We start from the raw sequence: 21,947 nt of genomic DNA on the forward strand, positions 1-21,947 counted from the left end.
ACAAAGCGGAGATGAAATGCACGGAAAGTGTGTTGGTTTGTGTTTGAAACGTAATCGTGCGTTTTTGCAGAAACAACGGCTTTGCCTAACAGACGCTGACGTATCAGTTCATCCTCTCTGAACTTTCCTGTCCGTCAAAACAAGTCAAGAGTTCCTTTATTGACCCCCCTTGGGGAAATTCTGGAGAGAGAGTGGTAGTGAGAGAGGTAGAGAGAGAGGTAGTGAGAGAGGTAGAGAAAGAGGTAGAGAGTGGTAGTAAGAGAGGTAGATAGAGAGGTAGAGAGAGAGGTAGAGAGTGGTAGTGAGAGAGGTAGAGAGAGAGGTAGAGAGAGGTAGTGAGAGAGGTAGATAGAGTTAGTGAGAGAGGTAGAGAGAGAGGTAGAGAGTGGTAGTGAGAGAGGTAGAGAGAGAGGTAGAGAGAGGTAGTGAGAGAGGTAGAGAGAGAGGTAGAGAGAGTGGTAGTGAGAGATGTAGTGAGAGAGGTAGAGAGAGTGGTAGTGAGAGATGTAGAGAGAGAGGTAGAGAGGTAGAGAGAGAGGTAGAGAGAGAGGTAGAGAGTGGTAGAGAGGCAGAGAGACATAGAGAGAGAGGTAGAGAGAGAAGTAGAGAGAGTGGTATAGAGAGTGGTAGAGAGAGGTAGTGAGAAGTAGAGAGAGGTAGAGAGAAGTAGAGAGAGGCAGAGAGCGGCCAGGGGCCACTTAGCCCTTTTTGTGACTGTGATGCACCGAGTGAATCCACAGTCACTTCCTAGCCCATAGCAAACCAACCTATGTTGACCATGAAGGACTGGTTCTGCCCGAACCGTTCGTTATACAAGTATCATTTCAAAGGTACTCACCGATGGTTTCGGACAAAAATACGTGATGGTTTGAAAGCTTGGCGTTGCTAATAAACATTTTAAATATTTTTTATAAACTGGTCAACACTGCATTATTTCCGGCGTTGGGTGCATGATGCGCATGCGCTGTGATCACAGCGCAGGCGCACCAGGCAGTCAAATACGGAAATAAAGCCGTTTTGAGCAGTGTTGACCAGTTTATAAAAAATATTTAAAATGTTTATTAGCAACGCCGAGCTTTCAAACCATCACGTATTTTTGTCCGAAACCCTCATGCAACTGTGAGTACCTTTGAAATGTCTCTGTGATACTTGTATAACGAACGGTTCGGGCAGAACCAGCCCTTCATGGTCAACATAGGTTGGTTTGCTATGGGCTAGGAAGTGACTGTGGATTCACTCAGTGCATCACAGTCAATGTGTGTTTGGTTACCTACTACTCAGACCACCAGGGGGCAGTACAGGCTTCAACCGACTGATTCTGATTCAAATGCATTTTACATGCTTTCTGTCCTGCCAGCCTGTAGCAGCGCTCAATTGATTCAACAATGTCCACAGCTATTCTGATTACGGTCAACTTAGATATTTTCTTTTCAGTCAACTACGCAGGAAAGATCAACAACTGATTTATAATGTAAGCGGTCATTGGATTTCAGCGTGCCAAACAAAGTCAAGCAGTATTTTCTTAAAATAAATTGAATCAATTGGAGTTGGAAAGGGATCGGATCAATTGATTCCAATAATAACTACACATTCTTGCTAGGTTTCCTGCCATTGCAATTGCATTGCCAATTGACCAATGTACAGGCATTACACTGGAGTTGGTCCCTGTGGCGCCCACTGCTCCTAAATAGTCAGGATGGGTCAAATGCAGAGGACACATTTCCCCAATGGGATTAATAAAGGTACAACTTCACTTAATATTGACCCAGGGCCGTTTGTTGCAGCAGTACACAATGCTGCCCCCATGTGGAGGAACGAAGGGTTATGTATATAACCCAGTTCTATGAGTTATGGTGAGCTCAGCACCTGTCTGCATAGTCAAGTCAAGAGTTTTAATTGTCACGGCATACAAGTATACAATGAAATGCGGGTGGTCTTGCCCGCAACGATGTGCAATACAGTGGTACAACATATAATAGTATGTATAGTATAAAAACATTGTGCAATAAACAGGTAACAGGTAACATGGTGTGACATCTCGGTATCTGTACATAGTTATTTACAGAGCATATAGGACATGCTAGGTAGCTTTGGTAGTGCAATACACTGTTCCTGTTATTCTAATTTAAAGTGGCCTTTCCTTTTGGCCATAAGTGTGCGGCATGAGTGTGTGCCCGCTCATGTTAAAGTGTTAAGTGGCTGCTAGTGTGTGAGCGTGCACAGCGTGCGTGTCGTGTGTGTGTTCATGTGTGCTTGTGTGTGGATAGTTCAGTGTTCTGTGGCACTCAATGTTCATTGTTCAGGGCTCTGATGGCCTGGGGGAAGAAGCTGAGCCTAAGCCGCTCTGTCCTAGTAGCTGGGGTTCGCAGGCGTCTGCCTGACCTCAGCAGCTGGAACAGGCTGTTATTGGGGTGGTGAGGGTCTTTCATTATCCTGCAGGCTCTGGATTTGCACCTCTTGTTGTATAGAACCTGCAGGGGAGGTAGTGCAATACCCGTGGTACGCTCGGCTGAGCGCACCACTCTCTGTAGGGCCTTCTTGTCTTGTGCCGTGCTGTTTCCATACCAGGCAGTGATGTTTCCGGTCAAGATGCTCTCTACAGCTCCTGAGTAGAAGGACTGGAGTATCTTCCCCCATACTCTGAACTTCCTTAACTGTCTCAGGTGGTAGAGGCGCTGTTTCGCCTTCTTTACTACTGTGTCTATGTGTGTTGACCATGTCAGATCCTCTGAGATGTGGACCCCCAGGTACTTAAAGCTGCTCACCCTGTCCACGGTAGCCTCGTTAATCATCAGTGGTGTGTGTGTCTCCTGCTGTCCTCTCCTATAATCCACGATCAGCTCCTTGGTTTTACCAATGTTCAGGAGCAGGCTGTTGTCCTGGCACCAGCGTTCCAGTACCTCAACCTCCTCCCGGTAGGCCTTCTCGTCGTTGTCCGAGATCAGCCCCACCACCACGTGTCGTCTGCGAACTTCACTATAGAGTTGGAGCTGAACTTGGCCACACAGTCGTGTGTGTAGAGTGAGTACAGCAGGGGGCTTAGAACACAGCCCTGGGGGGACCCGATGCTCAGGGTGATGGTGTTGGAGGTCTGACCCCCCACCCTGACCGCCTGGGGTCTTTCACTCAGAAAGTCCAGTACCCAGGCGCTCAGGGCGGAGCTCAGACCCATCTCGATCAGCTTGTCCACCAGTCTGGTGGGGACTATGGTGTTGAACGCTGAGCTGTAGTCAATGAACAACAGTCTCACATAGCCCCCCTTCTGACGGTCAAGGTGGGAGAGGGTGCTGTGCAGTACCTGGGAGACCGCGTCGTCAGTGGACCTGTTTGTCCTGTATGCAAATTGCATAGGGTCCATATCAATGGGGAGGGAGGCACAAATGTGGTCCTTGACCAGCCTCTCAAAACATTTCATGACCACAGAGGTGAGTGCCACCGGTCTGTAGTCATTTGGACATGTTGGGGAGGGTTTCTTTGGTACAGGGATGATGGTAGACATCTTGAAGCAGGCAGGGACCACTGACTCCGCCAGGGATTGATTAAATATGGCGGTGAACACCGGGGCAAGCTGGTTGGCACAGGACTTAAGTATGCGTCCTGTTATACCATCTGGGCCAGCAGCCTTCCTGGTGTTCACCTGCATAAATGCTCTTCTCACACTGTGTACCGTCAAGGAGAGAGCGTCCCCGCCCCCCGCGGATGCCCCCCCCCCCCCTCCACAACAGCCGGCGCACCAGTGACGTCACTAGCCGTTGGGCTAGCAGTGCCACTGTTTGCACCAAACCGCGCGTAGAAGGTGTTGAGCTGGTCCGCAAGGGAGGCGTTGTCGCTCCCCATTGAGGGGGCGCTGACTTTGTAGTCAGTTATAGCCCTCAGTCCCTGCCATAAGCCTCTTGTGTCATTCTGTGCCATTTGTGCCTCCATCTTGTCGGCATACATCCTCTTAGCAAGTTTGACAGCCTTGCGCAGAGTGTAGACTGTTGTCTTGTACTCTTCCATGTTTCCTGACTCTCTGCCCCGGTTATAAGCAGTGGTGCGAGAGTTCAGGGCTGCTCTGATGGTACTGTCCACCCATGGTTTCTGGTTTGGGAACACCCTCGCCTTCTTTGTGGGGATGATACTATCAGCCAGTGTTGTTATGAATGACACCACAGCGTCTGTGTAATCACTGACGTCACTGTTACTCCTCCTGAACATTCCCCAGTCGGCGATGTGCATATATCTCGCTTCTGCGTATATACACTGAATAAAACTTCCACCATGTACCTTTACATGCCAGCATTCATCTGGCCACACCCCCATCCGCTTACCTACATAAGCAGGGGTGGGGCCACACACTCATCTCCTTCCCGACAAATTTCACCACAATGAAAAATCAAGGGCCGCAGCGGCGTCCAGGTGCTGAGCGCACCATAACTCATAGAACTGGGTTATATACATAACCCTTCGTTCTATGTCGTTATGGCTTGCTCAGCACCTGTCTGCATAACAGGGGCTGAGCGGAGCCATAGCCCGACGAATGTACCCCGCTGAGGCCCCCCACAACCATCAGACCGGGGAGGACCGAGCCCCCCCGACTCTCCCTAATGGAGGATACCCCCCCTATTGGAGGTTCACGGGAGGGCGACGGATCCGACCGTGCGAAGAGGCACTCAAGCAACTCAACGCACAGGGTGAGCAGACCGTGGCTTGACCCCACGACTACACACACGCACAACCCGCATGCCACCCGGGAACGAACGGAAGGAACAACCTCGTTACTGCCCCCAGAATCACGGGGTCAAGAGCAAACCCAACCCCGTGGCAAGGCCGTAGCAGCGGAGCGCGAAGGAAGACCCAGACCCACTGAAGGGACTGGATCCCCTGGAAAACGGGGGCCCGGAGAGGTCAATGACGCCAGGCATCAAGACCCCACCAGGTGGTCACTTAGGGACACCGCCCCCCACATCGCCAGCGTATTCGGATAAGGCCCCTCCAAGAGCGGGCCCTTTCCCCCCAATAGCACACCGCCTGGCACACTGACCCTGCAGAACAGGCAGTCAGTATGGCTGTAAGCACACAAAAAAGGTTAACCAATGGAAGCAGGCAGCGCACCGGGGAAACCAGGCAACAGGCTGTAACCTGAGCCTGGAGCACTGAGCCTGGACGAGACAGGCGCCAAAGGAGTCAGCTGAAAACAGCCCCCCCGGCGGAAGGGGCGTATGCTGGCGTTGTTGCATGACAAAGCCTCCATTAAAAAAAAACCACCCAGAGGGGTCGAGGCAGAGAAGGCTGACATGATTGGCAGACGTCATGAACGTGCAGGGGCACACTCAACCGGGTAACCCGGGAGTTGACTCTGCTCCAACATACCAGGGAATCAACTACCCTCTCTGTACAGACGGTGGTTGTTCCTATAACCCCTCAAGAAAAAACTCTAAAACACACCTGCGGGCATACACTGGCTATACCGCAGTACAAGTGTTTCAATTTTCAAAAAAGGGTTATCCCAGGCCTACGGTATCAACGAAACTTTACTTCGGACCGGGCCCGGCGGCACGGGAAGCACAGGGTTACCAGAGGAGGTCCAAGACCACCCCAACAGCCCCCTCTTCGCCACGCATGAGAGAGGAGCGAAAAGAATGGAGAACCAGCCCTAAGCACACCGCACTTGGTATTCCCAGGCGGTCTCCCAACCAAGTACTAACCAGGACCGAACCTGCGTAGCGTCCGAGATCGGACGAGATCGGGCGTGTACAGGTTGGTATGGCCGTAAGCCATTACGATAGTGCAGAGTACAATATGTACCCAACAAAGGGTCTCCATAGCGCCTAACCCTGTGACACCCGGACCGACCCGGCATTTTTCCCCCCGAAAAAAGCACAAGTCCCTCAGGGTACCAGAACAGCAGATCTGCATCCCCGGCGGACAACGGGTTAACTGACCTGGACCAGCGCGACCAGACCAGTCCCGTGTCCTAACCACGCCGACATGCCCACTCCAGAAAAGGGGGTAGGTATGCGTGTCGATCTAAAACATGAAAAGAGGGCGCCACCCAGACGGTCCCATTTGGACCGTGCTCAGTGGCCCACCCCAAGGGCGTGAGACCCCTCTACCTATGTTCAGATCTATTCCGTTAACATCCCCCAGATATGAACGAGAATTAATCGAGACAACCTAGTAAACTGGCGCTCGGAAGAGACAAAACTCCATCCCAGTTGCCCTATAAAAACGCTGTTTTAACAAGCAACCAAGGCGCACTTAGCCCCTGTGTGATTCTTTAACAGAAACACACCGAGCCAGCACTATGTATGCGTCGAGACCCAAACACATCAATGGATAGTCTAGCAAGACACCAAACATTGTTCCTCCAAGTCGCCTGGGAGAACGACACGGAGCCGTCGTGCTTCATGTACCTTCCTCTTTTTATTCAAAAAAGAAAGAAACACAGACTGACATGAATCCCACATGACGCAACTGAGGGTAAAAACTGTTTACATTTTTACATCCCACCATCCTCGCCATAGGGAGGAGATGGAAATCCCCAGAGAGACTTCCCACGCGAGCTGTATAGATTGAAAAGAATATATTGCAACATTGAGCTATGTAAAATTTGGGTTAGGGCTCTCCAAGGAGGAGGCACTGAACCAATACACACTCAATAATCGAATTGAATCGAATACACACACAATAGAGCAGGACTCCTTTTTGAAGTTCTACTCACCTTGACAATCTGAGGAGGAGGCTCTGAACTCTGAGGAGGCTCCCTCACAGGGAAGGAGAGTCCTAACTCACAGAAGGCCCGAGGAGGAGCTTCGTGATGAGGAGCTCTGACAACTCCCTGAAACAGATCCATCACATGGACCTGAACAACTCGGAAGTCTTACCAACAGAGACGCACACAGTGACGTACTCTATGGCGGGGGAATTTCTGCGGTGCACACGCCCAATCTTCCAGGGCGTGGGACCAGGAACCTCCCTCCCCCCCCCCCTCCTCTTACCCTGTAACGTGCCGAACAGCAATGTGACAGGAACCTTGAAGGACAGGATGTAATGACAAAAACCTAACCCAGTTGTAGATCACAAGACACACACAACCCTTTATCACAACAAAAAATGGCAAGTACACTCTTGCTACAGAGGAACGCCGTTTTTCATAACGAGAGAATACAAAATCCTCGATTATGTATTGGCCACAGGCCTTGCTAAGCACACACGATAAGCGACCAAACAATCTTTTCTTTAGGAAAATATAGTTTCTCAAGCGGTTAGCACAACCCCAGCAATTAAGCTAAGGGTTACATCGTATCCCCACAAACACAGTGACACAGTATATTGTAAACAACATGTCTGAAAGGAGGGTGGGGAAGCCCCAGGGAACCGGGGGGATCACCCCTCCTACCTTACACTTGATACGGCCAAGTTGAACAGGTAACCCTGTTAATATGTGAACACACTGTTCATTGTCATTACAGGCTGAGAAAAGAATTCACTCTTCACTCATATGTCACTAAGCATAGCTTTCTAGGTTAATTAACCCCCTTAGTTGTGAGTTCACGGTACATGACACACATGTTCTCAACACAACTAACCAGATCATTTTTACACATGTAAAACAACAACCCGATTTCTATGGAGAGAAGCTATACCAGTGACAAGACAATTCACACACAACACGCATCGTATCCTCAATGTATTGCAGCAACACCCGTTTTGGAAAACATCGTTATTACAAAACATTTAGAAGGGAAGGAAAGAAGAAGTGTTTAAGGTCCGCGGGACCTTCCTACCCCGAGCGCAGGCCAAGCGAACTGCAATCTGGCTAACGGGTCACCGACGTTGAACGCAGCTAACAGCTGACTGGCTAACACAGTAGTCCACAACTAGCACGCAAGCTAAGCAGCTATCACCTGAACTGTATACAATGACATAACAAGCCACACTTCAGACAGGCCACTCTCCCAATCCCTCCCCTAACAGGGAAAAGAAAAAGAAATGTCAGAACACAGTATTCAACGGTGGTCCAGACATACACGGGCCCTTTGAGCATGGAACTTCCGATAAAGAAGATCCTATGCCCACATTTCCTCGTTAGGGTATACTTTCATTTGTATATGAAAGATGGGGCCTGCACGGGACAGAGAAGCATCCGCTCTAGAATCCTGGGATCACCAGGACCTAGCGCGGCCACTAGATTACCCATCATGGGCGTCAGACCAAGATCCCCCAACCGCCGTTTAAGCCGAGCAGAGGACCCTAGCCTGGAGTCGGCGTTTCATAAATTGTTAGCTAACCCCCACAGCATCAACAACAACCAGAGCTCGTAAGCAAAACAGTACGTACCCAACCTGGAAACAACCGCTTCTCACAATAGTCGGTGCGTCCTACAGTCCAGCTGTGTTGCTGGAGGATAACCCCATCCAGCCGCAGCAAGGAGGATTGTAGTTGGGAAGCATGTCAGCGGCGTGAGCTCCTAATACGAAAAAGCCGTTGAAGGTCGGAATGATCCAGACACTCCCGTAACGAAGACAATATCGCCGTATTTTCTCGAAAATAGTGAGAGAGAAAATAAAGATATGATGTCAACGTATCTCCTTGTTCCTTTCCTCAGACTAAATATTTTTCTCCACGTCAAGTGGGCATATAGCAGGCACTCGCTTGTGGATGAAATTTGCGAAGGAGATGAGTGTGTGGCCCCACCCCTGCTTATGTAGGTAAGCGGATGGGGGTGTGGCCAGATGAATGCTGGCATGTAAAGGTACATGGTGGAAGTTTTATTCAGTGTATATACGCTGAAGCGAGATATATGCAGACAGGTGCTGAGCAAGCCATAACGACATAGAACAGGCCACCTGCATGAGAAGGAATAGACTCCATAGACCGGTTTCTCTGCAACATCGTAACAGAGATGTGCACGCGACCAGGGGGACAGAAAGTGGACATTAGACGAGTCAAAAGATGTCTTGTTGTGTCCTAACTTAAACAAACCCGTTTGTGGTCTGTATCAGTGAGTGCAGAAAAGAAGACTTCCACAATGCATCCCTTTGTTTAGATTTGACAAAACTAAATAATATTGCTGATTGCTCATCATACTGATCACAAACCTGCATTGGCTGTGACTATGGAGACTATCCTCGTATCCCAGGCGACTGTGTGCCACGCAAACGTTGAACGCTGTGCCAAATACCTATTACTCCATTAGTGTGTATATTCTGAGTTTACCATGATTGTGTTTTGATTTACAGTTGAATGATGTACTGGTAATCTGTGTGTTAACTCATACAGTCGTGTGTGTGTGTGTGTGTGTGTGTGTGTGTGTGTGTGTGTGTGTGTGTGTGTGTGTGTGTGTGTGTGTGTGTGTGTGTGTGTGTGTGTGTGTGTGTGTGTGTGTGTGTGTGTGTGTGTGTGTGTGTGTGTGTGTGTGTGTGTGTGTGTGTGTGTTTCAGTCCAGAAGACTGGAGGTACTCAACTCAAGCTTCTCATGTCGTTCCCTAACTACGGACAGGCCCTGCTGAAACCCATGAAGTAAGAGGCTGACTGACTCACTGATTGATTGATTGAATTATAGATAGATGATTGATCTATTGATTGATTGATTGATCTATTGATTGATTGATGTGTGTGGATGTGTGTGTGGTTCAGACAGTCCAGAGATGCAGAGACAGACTTCAATCTATTCTACTTCTCAGACTTTGAAAGACACAACGCAGAGATTGCTGCCTTCCATCTAGACAGGTAGGTTATGTACCGACTAGGAATATATTTTTATATAATAATAAAAATTATTATTCACTGTTGGCACTTCAGTTCAGCTACCTGCAACAGCTGGTTAGCACAGTTAGCATTTCTGACTGAACTCAATGGATAACGCTACTGCACGCTTAAATATAAAGTAAAATTCAACACTAATTCAAGTGTGTGAGAACTAGTGAGAACTAATACTGTAATATTAAAGCAGGTGTTTTATGGTACACCCAGCAGAACAGGTAGAAAAAGATGTAAAACGAGTCTGTTCCCCTTTAACCATCCATCAATCTCCCCTTCCAAATCTCTCTCTCTCTCTCTCTCTCTCTCTCTCTCTCTCTCTCTCTCTCTCTCTCTCTCTCTCTCTCTCTCTCTCTCTCTCTCTCTCTCTCTCTCTCTCTCTCTCTCTCTCTCTCTCTCTCTCTCTCTCTCTCTCTCTCTCAGAGTACTAGGTTTTAATAGGATCCCTCCAGTGGTCGGCCGTCTCATCAATGTGACCACAGAGATCAGACAGATCACCACCGACCACAGGCTCTCCAGGACCTTCTTCACTTCTCCTGGTGTGTGTGTGTGTGTGTGTGTGTGTGTGTGTGTGTGTGTGTGTGTGTGTGTGTGTGTGTGTGTGTGTGTGTGTGGCCTTGTTTTTTTACCGTTGTGGGGACCAAATATTTTATATCATAGACATTGGCAGATCCCCACAAGGTAAAGGAGCTATTTAGGGTTGGTTATGGTTATGGTTATGGTTAAGGTTAGCGGTTAGCGGTTAGTGGTTATGGTTAGGGTTAGTGGTCATGGTTAGGGTTAGGCATGTAGTCATTATAGTTAAAGTGTGGGTAGTGGGGGGGGTGATTGCAATGTCACCAATTTAGAGTACAATGTATGTACTCTATGGCTGTCGTGACCAAACAAAACCCATTAGTTACACTATTATATACACCAGACAACGTGACTAATATTTCAGACCTTCTCTGTCTCCCTCCAGCGGGGAATGTGTGTTTCTACGGCCAGTGTGAGAGCTACTGCTCCACAGATCATCCGCTGTGCGGCCGGCCCCACGGTCTGGAGGTGTCCCTGGCCACCATGCTGCCCGACCTGTCCCTGGCTTCACGCAGGTCTTGGCGCTCCCCCTGGAGGAGGTCGTACAGCCGCACCAAGCAAGCACAGTGGGTACACTGATGGCCTGTCCTTGACTAAAGATTTGTATAGTCGACTTTGATTGGCCAAAATTGGCCCTGAATGCAAAAAAAAAATAACATTTGTTTTATTTTTGGAGGGAGGGGGGGGGGGGGGGTGGGGGGGTGTCATTCCATTTAGCCGCTGTGGGGAGTATGTCTGAAGGAGTCGACTGAAGGAGTCGACTGAAGGCATACATGTCCTCCTCTACGAAAGCATGTAATTGGTCCACTGATGGACACATCTTGATATTTGTCTAGTGTGTTCATTAGACAGGTGAAATCCTCTTTCAGTGCCTCTGTGCCTGTTTTCTTAGGCAGTTAGCCTCGCTGGTATGCGCGCCATTAGCGTTAGCCACGCTATAGGCCTCTTTGCTTTTGGAAAGAATTATTTAAAATAATATACTGTATATATATATATATATATTATAATTTGTATTTAATTTTTTGCATTCGACTAAGATGTTGGCAGTCGACTACGGCTCCTTTCGATCGATTAGTCGACTATTCCAGTGGTTCCCAAAGTCGGGGTCGCGACCCAAAGGTGGGCCGCGAGCAGCCACGGGAGGGCCGCAAGGTGATTAAAAAAATAAAAAATAAAAAATTGTCAGGCCACTGAACTTAGAAGCAGGCCAGGACAGTGTTTCTAGTTGTATTCTAAAATTCTATTCTATTGTATTCTAAAATGTGACTATATGGTTTTATATTAACTTAATAAATAAACAAAAACTAAAAATCTAATTATTTCAACGAACATTTCAAACTAAATAAATTATATAAAATAAACTAGATTATGCACATAAAACGCTGAAAACAACCGAAGCAACAATAGTATTTTAATGAGGCTATTATTATTATCATTATTATTTTGCAACAAGTTAGCCCTTTCATAAATAGCACATATAAATGAATAACTACCTTGAACTAACTTAATAGGATTGAAGTGATATTTGGCTTAAAAAATCGGTCGCCTGGCAAAAAAATTTATAAAAAAAAGCCTGACGATGTGCATTGGGCCGCGGCTCTCTGACGCCTTATTTTCTGGGTCCCGGCCTGAAAAGTTTGGGAACCCCTGGACTATTCGACTAGTTGAGGTCAGCTGACTACAATTATGTCTCTGAATGGTTGATGGTCAAATGATCTGTATATTTATCCTGTTGTAGGTGATCATGCACCGAGCTAGAACAGTGGGTAGACTGCCATCTTTATGTCTCTCATTATGACTGATGATGGTCATATTATCTGTATACTTGTCCTGCTGGAGGTGATCATCACGTAGCACACAGTGTGAGAAGAACCACCTCAGAGTCACTGTGAGAGAGAGAAGTGAAATGCAGCTCCTGTCATGTCCATATATGGAAAGTTTGATTGATTGATTTATGACCCTTAAGCCCCGCCCCTTTTTCAGATTCACGACTTCCGCTTTCTAAGCCCCGCCCCGTTTCTGAGTCGTGACTTCCGCTTTCTGAGCCCCGCCCCTTTTCTGATTTGTGACTTCCGCTTTCTGAGCCCCGCCCCCCTTTGATGATTCGTGACTTCCGCTTATAGTCCTAGAGAGTGTTGTGAAATAAGTGAAATAAGTGCACCCCCTTGTGTTCAAAAAAAAAATATGTGTGTGTGTGTGTGTGTGTGTGTGTGTGTGTGTGTGTGTGTGTGTGTGTGTGTGTGTGTGTGTGTGTGTGTGTGTGTGTGTGTGTGTGTGTGTGTGTGTGTGTGTGTGTGTGTGTGTGTGAGTGTGTGTGAGTGTGTCTGGGGTCTGTGTGTGTGTGGAGGGAGCGTCTTTTTTTTTTACATGCTGGCTGTCAAGCTGAAGCCTGGGTGTTTCAACATGCTGTATTGCAGGTGGGGTGGAGGGGGCTAGAGTTAGGGACCCCCCGTGTGTGTGTGTGTGTGTGTGTGTGTGTGTGTGTGTGTGTGTGTGTGTGTGTGTGTGTGTGTGTGTGTGTGTGTGTGTGTGTGTGTGTGTGTGTGTGTGTGTGTGTGTGTGTGTGTGTGTGTGTGTGTGTGTGTGATTAGGCCCCTAGGTGTCAACGCTCACTGATGGAGAAAAGGCCATCAGTTTTAGGGGGGAGGGCATGCATAGGGCCCTGCAGAGTTAGAGCAAAACTCGTGACATATTTTTCAGGCATCATTCAATGACAAATACAAGTGGCTTTGTATTTTTGTAACATGAAGGTATTGTAGAACGCATTTTGCCAGTTTAGCTCGGACATGGCTTACATGGGGTTTCCAGTTTATTTTGTGGTGATGCCACAGATTACTTGTAAAAGTAATCTGATTACTGATTACTGATTACTCCTTTAAAAAGTAATCTTAGTTACTTTACTGATTACTTGATTATCAGAGTAACTTAGTTACTTTGAAAGTAACTAGGTTACGAAGTCGTCGTCCCTGCTGCTGCCACAACATAAGAATGACAAAAAAAAAATAGTAAAATGTACTCAGTTTGAGTAAAAGGTACTAATAGGGCAGGTAGGCCTATCTATAGATCTATAGATTTCACAAAAGATAAATGGTCAATAACACCAACCAACGAACTAGATTCTTGTACCGGATCTCCTCTCTGGTAAACAAGAATACCCTGAAGACTCTGGCAGGAGCACTCATTCAAGGGTACTACGACTATGCTTGCACCTCATGGTACCAAAGCACCTCAAAGGCGCTTAAAACAAAATTACAAACATCACAAAACAAACTGGTCAGACTACTACTTGACCTGAACCCCAGAACCCACCTCACCCCTGCCCACTTTGACAACCTAGGGTAGCTTAGAGTAGACGACAGAATACAGCAACTTGCAATGGGCCTGGTCTACAAGATACACTATACGACCGGGGTACCCATGTACATGTCAAAATACTTCCCAAAGGTCAGTGAATACCACAACCACTACACCAGAGGAAGCTCAACAAATCATGTAAAACCCATATTCGGCTCAAACAAGTGACTAAACACGTTTCGCAATTATGCCACAACAATGTGGAACGCCCTACCCAAAGCTGTAAAGGAATGTGAATCACTACCCACATTCAAAACCGCTCTTAAAGAGCACCTACGGGAGGCTGCAATTCGAAACTGGCCACCGTAAATGCCCAAAACCCCCACCACCTCCTAATAGACAGTCTCCTCCCCACCGCATTTATATATTCCCTCCCCGGCGTATGTATATTTCTCTCCCACCCACCCACCCCCTCCTAATGTACAGTCCCCTCCCCATCATATGTATATACTCTGTCAGGATCTAGGGGTAACAGTACTGTATATTTGAATACCGTTTATGTCACAAATGTATCAGTACTAAATACCTACAGTATGTCCCTATGCCATAAATGTCATGTATGTTGTGTATGTCATAAATGTCTATATGAATTGAAAATGGGGGACCCTGATGGAAACAAGACAAACGTCTTTCTCAGGTCTGCATCCCCTTAACAATTGTATGTATTGAGCCGTACTGTATTGTACCCATTCTGCAATCTGTTAAATAAAGTTTTCATTCATTCATTCATTCACCACATGTAGGCTGATATGTAGCCTACCTTTGAGGCCTGCCCTATTCAGATATGGTTCTAATGTTCCTAGTGATGCATTGTGTTCTGTTTGTTTTGTTTAGTCCCAGCGTCCTGTGTTACTTCTTACTCTAAAGAAGAACTGCTGAACATTGGGAAATCAATCCCACTTGACATTTTCCCTCAACTACTCACCCGCTCCACGGATCTGTTGGATGTGCTCGTGAGGGGAACCGCGGTCTTCATCCAGGCTGTGAAGTGGGTCAGGCGGCAGTGCGGCAAAAGGGCTGGCTCCCTGGCTCGCCTCCGCCGGAGAGGATCTCGTCCTCCTCTCCCGGGTATATTCCTCTCAAACGTGAACTCTCTCTGCAATAAAATGGATGAGCTCCGGTCCCTCGTAGCAAAGAGCAATGACTTTCGCTCAACAGCAGTGTTCGCGTTCACGGAGACCCATCTGTCACAACAATAACAGCCGCGCCCACCAGCATGGAACAACTTGAGGTTGCGTGCTGTGACGTCACTCCCCCAATACAAGGAAATACAGCTCCAAGCGTATTTTTGACTGTCTAAAACTAAATAAAATACTGCATTCCGCCTGCATTATGAATTTATGATGAGATAGTAACGAAATAGTAACGCACAGCCAATTGGACAAGTAACTGCAATCAGATTACTGGCTTTTAAAGATTAACGCGTTAGATTACTATTTTCGGGGAAAAGTAATCAGATTACTGTAACGCGTTACTTAGTAACGCGTTAGTGGCATCACTGGGTCTATGTCACTCCAAGAAATTTATTCTCATGAACTCTTTCTATGTGTTTATTGTTTAACATTAGGTATACCTGTACATTTGCTGTTTTCCAAACAGCATGATCTTTGTTTTCTCCAGATTTTGTGATAATTCGTTTTTGTCTAACCACAATTTTAATTTATTAATTTCTGTAGTGATCATCCCCAAAATCTCGCAAATTTTCCCCAGAACAAAAGATATTTGTATTGTCTGCAAACAAGAAAAATGTCAGTAGTTTTGATACATTACATAATGTTTATGTATAATATAAACAGTTTGGGCCCTAATACTGACCCTTGTGGTACCCTGCAAGTAATATCCATATAACCTATTTGCACAAATTGTTTCCTGTTTCTTAGGGTGCTTTCTCACTCACCATTCCGGTCCGTACCGTCCTCATTCCGGGTAGGGTGCGAACTCTGTGCGAACTCCCCCCCCCCCCTCTCCCCCCTCTAGTTTGTGTACACACTTCAGTCTTGGTTCGCTCCGGGTTCTGTTTACGGTTTGCGTTTTGAGCGTCTAAGCTTGCCGTAGGCGATGATGTCACGCTCGAAACTGTAAACACAGGAAGACACGGCGGTGGAGACTGGATGCTGATATAAAATAAACAAATAACCAATAAATATGAAGTTATATTTGAACCTCTGTTGTCAAGCCTTGTCAATATAACCCACCCCCCTTTTCTCACAAATGGAACTGGTGTTGTGGAGTCCGCGTTTGAGCGTTTTGCAGGGTTAACGATGACCCTAAGCTAACGGCTAACGCTAGTTCTATATCATACTAGCTTCCGCTCAGCGTCATCTGCACTAACCTCACTTTGTGCATTGCACTGAATAAAAATTCACAATGTACCTTTACATACCAACATTCGTCTGGCCACACCCCTATCCGCTACCTTCATAAGCAGGTGTGTGGCCACACACTTGCCTCCTTCTTCACTTTCACCACAAGGAAGTGCCTGTTATATACATCACTTGACGAGGTTGTTAAGCTGAAGAAAGTTGAGAGGAAAACGGAAGACAAGGAGATACGTTGACATTATATCTTTATTTTCTCTCTCACTATTTTCGAGAAAATACGGCGATATTGTCTTCGTCACTGGAGTGTCTGGAAGATGATGATCATTCTGACCTCCACCGGCTTTTTCGTATTAGGGGCTTGCGCCGCTGATATACTCCCCACCTGCAGTCCTCCTTGCTGCGGCTGGATAGGTATTGAACCTCCGGTCATACAGCTGGACTGTGGGAGGCACCGGCTGTTGTGAGAAACCGGTTGCTTCCGAGCTGGGTGAGTACTGTTTTGCTTGCGAGCACTAGTTTTCTGTTAACGCTATGGGGGTTAGCTGACAATTTTACGAAGGCCGGCCCCAGATTGGGGTCCTCTGCTCGGCTTCTTAAGCGGCGGACGTAGGATCTTGGTCTGACGCCCATGATGGTCAACCTAGTGGGCCGCGACCAAGACCTGGTTGAACCCGGGATTCTCTGGTCAAGCGGATGCTTCTCTGTCCCGTGCAGGCCCCATCTTTCACATGAATGTGGAAGTACACCCTAAAGCACGAGGAAAAGTGGGCATGGATCTTCGTTATCGGAAGTTCCATGCTCAAGTCGGCTGCAGCCCTTACGGGAATTGTGCCGACTCCGCTGCATGTCTGGTAAATCACTGTTGAAAACTGTGTGACATTTCTTTTTCTCTTCCCTCTTAGGATGGGGAGGGACTCAGGCGGCGGCCTGTCAGAAGGGTGGCTTATTATGTCGTTGTGTACAGTTCAGGTGATAGCTGCTTAGCTGGCGTGCTAGTTTGTGGCCTACTGTTGTTAGCCAGTCAGCTGTTAGCTGCGGCGCTAGCTCGTTGTGTTCACTAGGCTAGTAAACGTTAGCTTGTTGCTATCAGTCGGGCGGCTGTTAGCTTAATGCTACACTGTTGAACGTTACTGTGACTATAACATGCCTTAAACACTCTGACTACGACGTCATCTTTGACAGAGGATGTTAGTCGACCCTACACCCGGGTGCCATGCCAGCGAGGACTTTGTCAACATGGAGAACGGCGGCTGGGTGGCGTAGCGGACATTACCCTCGTCACCAACGCAGGAGATGCCGGGTTCGACTCGGTGTCCCGTTGACCAGTGTTGCAGTCCTCTCGGCCTGCACTCAGGGTGAAGGTAGGAGTCCTGACCGGACTTTAAACACTTCTTCTTTTCTTCCCTTCTAAATGTTTTGTAATAACGATGTTTCCAAAACGTGTGTTGCTGCAATACATTGAGGATACGACACGTGTTGTGTGTGAATTGTCTTGTCACTGGTATAGCTTCTCTCTCCATAGAAAATCGGCGTTGTTTTTACATGTGTGAAAATGAACTGGTTAGTTGTGATGAGAACATGTGTGTTCATGTAACGTTTGTAACGTGGGTGAACTCACAACTAAGAGGGTTAATTAACCTGTGAAGCTATGCTTAGTGACATGTGATTGAGGAATGAATCTTTTTCTCAGCCTGTGATGACAATGAACAGCATGTTCACATATTAACAGGGGTACCTGTTCAACCTGGTCGTATCAAGGGTAAGGTAGGAGGGGTGACCCTCCCCCGTTTCCCTGGGGCTTCCCCCCCTCCTCTCAGACATGTTTGTTTACAATATATTGTGTCACTGTGTTTGTGGGGATACGATGTAACCCTCAGCTTAAGTTGCTGGGGTTGTGCTTCCGCTTGAGAAACTATTCTTTTCCTAAAGAAAAGGTTGTTTGGTCACTTATCATGTGTGCTTAGCAAGGCCTGTGGCCAATACGTAATCAAGGACTTATGTCTCTCTCGTTATGAAAAACGGCGTTCATCTGTAGTAACAGTGTACTTTTGCCATTTTTTGTTGTTATGAAGGGTTGTGTGTGTCGTTGTGATCTACAACTGGGTTAGGTTTGCCCCACAGAAGCACATGTGTAAGTCTGGACCGGGGCTCTTAAAGGGGCCCTCTCTGTTCTGTGTTTTTTCCTTAGTAAAATTCAGATAGCAGGTTAGCACATGAGCTATGTGAAGCTGTTAGATGCTTCATGTAGCATGCTATGACTGGGTCATGCTCTACTTTGTCATTACATCGTATCAGGGGTGAGGGGTCGTAATGGGGTGAACTGGTAAACCTTTCCTCCCCTTTTCTGATTGGTCAGGGGTTAAAACCCCCTGTCCTTCAGGGTTCCTGTCACGTTGCTGTTCAACACGTTACAGGGTAGGGGGGGGAGGGGGAGTTTCCTGGTCCCACGCCCTGAAAAATTGGTCGTGTGCACCGCAGAAATTCCCCCGCCATAGAGTACGTCACTGAGCGCATTTCTATTGGTAAGACTTCCGTGAGTTGTTCAGGTTCCATGTTATGGATCTGTTTCAGGGAGTTGTCAGAGCTCCTCCTCACGAAGCTCCTCCTCAGGGAGAAGTGCCTTCTGTGAGTTCGGACTCTCCTTCCCAGTGAGGGAGCCTCCTCAGAGTTTCAGAGCCTCCTCCTCAGATTTGATTTGATTTGATTTTATTTTATTAGGGATCCCCATTAGCTGGTGCGATAGCAACCAGCTAGTCTTCCTGGGGTCCACGCACAAAAAAACACAGAAACAATCACCATTGCAAAAAAACTAAATTATTAAAAGTCAGTACACACAATGCATAATGAACCTACTTTAACAATTAATAGCTAAAATTACATTAGTGTAAAACAAAAACAAAAAACCACTTTACAGTGTTAAAAACAATTTAAAAACAATTTAAGATTCTTTTTAAAAGTGAATCTACTGTAAATGCAGCAGAGGTTCCGAGGCAGGCCATTCCACAGAGTTAATGCTCTAAAAATAAAAGATCTCCCCAGAGCGCTGGTTCTAGGACCTGGCAATTCAAGCTGCCCACTACTGGAACCTCTAGTGTAATGCTCGTGCACAGTATTACTAAAAACAATCTGATTATGTATAAAAACAGGAGTCTTACTGCTCATGACCAACTTGAACAGCACAAGTATATTAAAAGACAATCTATTTTCAACGTTAAGCCAAGAGAGGCGGGCATGCATACGGCTCACATTAGACCATAGTGAGCAGCCCAGTACCAACCGTGCTGCCCTGTTCTGGACCACCTGGAGCTTCCTGAGGTCACCACTGGCAGCAGATGACCACATCGCAGAGCAATAGTCAAGATGACATAAAACTAAACTTTGCACTATCTGACATAAAAGATTGTCAAGGTGAGTAGAACTTCAAAAAGGAGTTCTGCTCTATTGTATGTGTATTCGATTCAATTCGATTATTGAGTGTGTATTGGTTCAGTGCCTCCTCCTCGGAGAGCCCTAACCCAAGTGTTACATAGCTCAATGTTGCAATATTTCTTTTCAATCTATACAGCTCGCGTGGGAAGTCTCTCTGGGGATTCCCGTCTCCTCCCTGTGGCGAGGGTGGCGGGATGTAAAAATTAAAACAATTTTTACCCTCAGCCGCGTCACGTGGGATTCATGTCAGTCTGTGTTTCTTTCTTTTTTAATAAAAAGAGGAAAGAACATGAAGCACGACGGCTGCTTGTCGTTCTCCCAGGCGACTTGGAGGAACAATGTCTGGTGTCTTGTTAGCCTATCCATTGATGTGTTTGGGTCTCGACGCGTACATAGTGCTGGCTCGGGGTGTTTCTGATAAGAATCACGCATGCTGGTATGCCTTGGTTGCTCGTTATTAAAACAGCGTTTTTATAGGGCAACTGGGATGGAGGTTTTCTCTTCCGAGCGCCTGTTACTAGGTCTCGACGAATTCTCGTTCATATCTGGGGGATGTTAACGGAATAGATCAAAACATAGGTAGAGGGGTCTCACGCCCTTGGGGTGGGCCACTGAGCACGGTACGAATGGGACCGTCTGGGTGGCGCCCTCTTTTCATGTTTTAGATCGACACGTGTACCTACCCCCTCTCTTGGAGTGGGGATGTCGGCGTGATTAGGGCACGGGACTGGTCTGGTCACGCTGGTCCAGGTCAGTTAACCCGTTGTCCGCCGGGGACGCAGATCTGCTGTTCTGGTACCCTGAGGGACTTGTGCTTTTTTCGGGGGAAAAAATGCCGGGTCGGCCCGGGTGTCACAGGGTTGGGCGTTATGGAGACCCTTTGTTGGGTAGATGTTGTACCCTGCGTTATCATAAAGGGGCTGGTTTTCCATTCTTTTCGCTCCTCTCTTACGCATGGCGAAGAGGGGGCTGTGGGGTGGTCTTATGGACCTCCTCTGGCATCCCTGTGTGCTTCCTGGGCCGCCGGGCCCGGTCCGAAGTTGTGTTTCGTTTTTTCTTGAGGGGTTATAGGAACAACCACCGCATGTGGTACCAAGAGGGTGGTTGATTCCCTGGTGTGTTGGAGCAGAGTCAACTCCTGGGTTACCCGGTTGAGTGTGCCCCTGCACGTTCATGACGTCTGCCAATCGTGTCAGCCTTCTCTGCCTCGGCCCCTCTGGGTCGGGGTTTTTTGGTGGAGACTTTGTCATGGTGCGCAACAATGCCAGCATACGCCCCTTCCGCCGGGGGTGCTGTTTTCAGTTGACCCCTTTGGCGCCTGTCTCGTCCACAGTGCTCCAGGCTCGGGTCAAACGCCTGCTGCCTGGATTGAGGGATCGACCCCTTCTGGTGGTCGTCTCCCCGGTGCACTGCCTGCTCCCGCTGTAGTGTAGCCTCTTGAGTGCTTCGAGTTACAGCCATGCTGACTGCCTGAGTGTGCCAGGGTCAGTGTGCCAGGCGGCGTGCTAGTGGGGGGAAGGGCCCGCTCTTGGAGGGGCCCTGTCCGAATACGCTGGCGATGTGGGGGGCGGTGTCACTAGTGACCGCCTGGTGAGGTCTTGATGCTGTAGCATCGTTGTCCTCTCCGGGCCCCCTTTTTCCGGGGGATCCAGTCCCTTCAGTGGGTCTGGGTCTTCCTTCGCGCTCCGCTGCTACGGCCTTGCCACGGGGTTGAGTTTGCTCTCGATCCCGTGATTCTGGGGGTGGTAACGAGGTTTGTTCCTTCCGTTCGTTCCCTGTTGGCATGCGGGTTGTGCGTGTGCGTAGTCGTGGGGTCAAGCCACGGTCTGCTCACCCTGTGCGTTGGGTTGCTCGAGTTTCTCTTCGCACGGTCGGATCCGTCTCCCTCCCGTCCTCCAATGGGGGGGTATCCTCCATTAGGGAGGGTCGGGGGGGCTCGGTCCTCCCCGGTTCTGATGGTTGTGGGGGCCCTCAGTGGGGTACATTTGTCGAGCTTCAAGCTCCCACTCAGCTCCCGTAGTGCAGATGACGCTGAGCGGAAGCTAGTATGATATAGAACGTAAGGTTATGAATATAACCGTAGTTCTATGAATACTAGTGACGCTCAGCGTCTGGACGCCACTGCGGCCTTTGATCTCGCCTTGTGGTGAAAGATTGGGAAGGAAGCGAGTGTGGGGCCACACACCTGCTTATGAAGGTAGCGGATAGGGGTGTGGCCAGACGAATGTTGGTATGTAAAGGTACATTGTGAATTTTTATTCAGTGCAATGCACAAAGTGAGGTTAGTGCAGATGACGCTGAGCGTATTCATAGAACTACGGTTATATTCATAACCTTACGTTAGCTACTAGTAACATTGCTCACATCAATTATATTGAATGTCAATGATCTACCGGTCGATCACGGCCGACTGGTTGGGCAGTTGGGCACCACTGGTCTATAGAAATAAATGCATTCGAACAAGAAAGTATAGTAGACATATAGCTATGGCAAAAAAAGTTACCAGGCTTAATGCGAGCCAGG

At 47.8% G+C, this 21,947-nt stretch overlaps 1 protein-coding gene across 1 annotated transcript in view; it reads left to right on the forward strand.

The window, feature by feature from the left end:
* The window catches only part of LOC311240589 (extracellular serine/threonine protein kinase FAM20C-like), a gene marked incomplete at both ends in the record, with an annotated part of 54,565 nt that overhangs the window by 20,754 nt on the left and 11,864 nt on the right, over positions 1 to 21,947 (forward strand). The window contains 4 exons of the mRNA XM_084329163.1: positions 9,426 to 9,504; positions 9,622 to 9,714; positions 10,168 to 10,283; positions 10,706 to 10,886. Of these exons, the coding sequence (XP_084185289.1) occupies positions 9,426 to 9,504; positions 9,622 to 9,714; positions 10,168 to 10,283; positions 10,706 to 10,886 (469 nt within the window). The remainder of the gene's footprint in view (positions 1 to 9,425; positions 9,505 to 9,621; positions 9,715 to 10,167; positions 10,284 to 10,705; positions 10,887 to 21,947) is intronic.

This window comes from Notolepis coatsorum, assembly GCF_963971535.1.
Source record: "Notolepis coatsorum genome assembly, chromosome: 14".
Classification (NCBI taxonomy): domain Eukaryota; kingdom Metazoa; phylum Chordata; class Actinopteri; order Aulopiformes; family Paralepididae; genus Notolepis; species Notolepis coatsorum.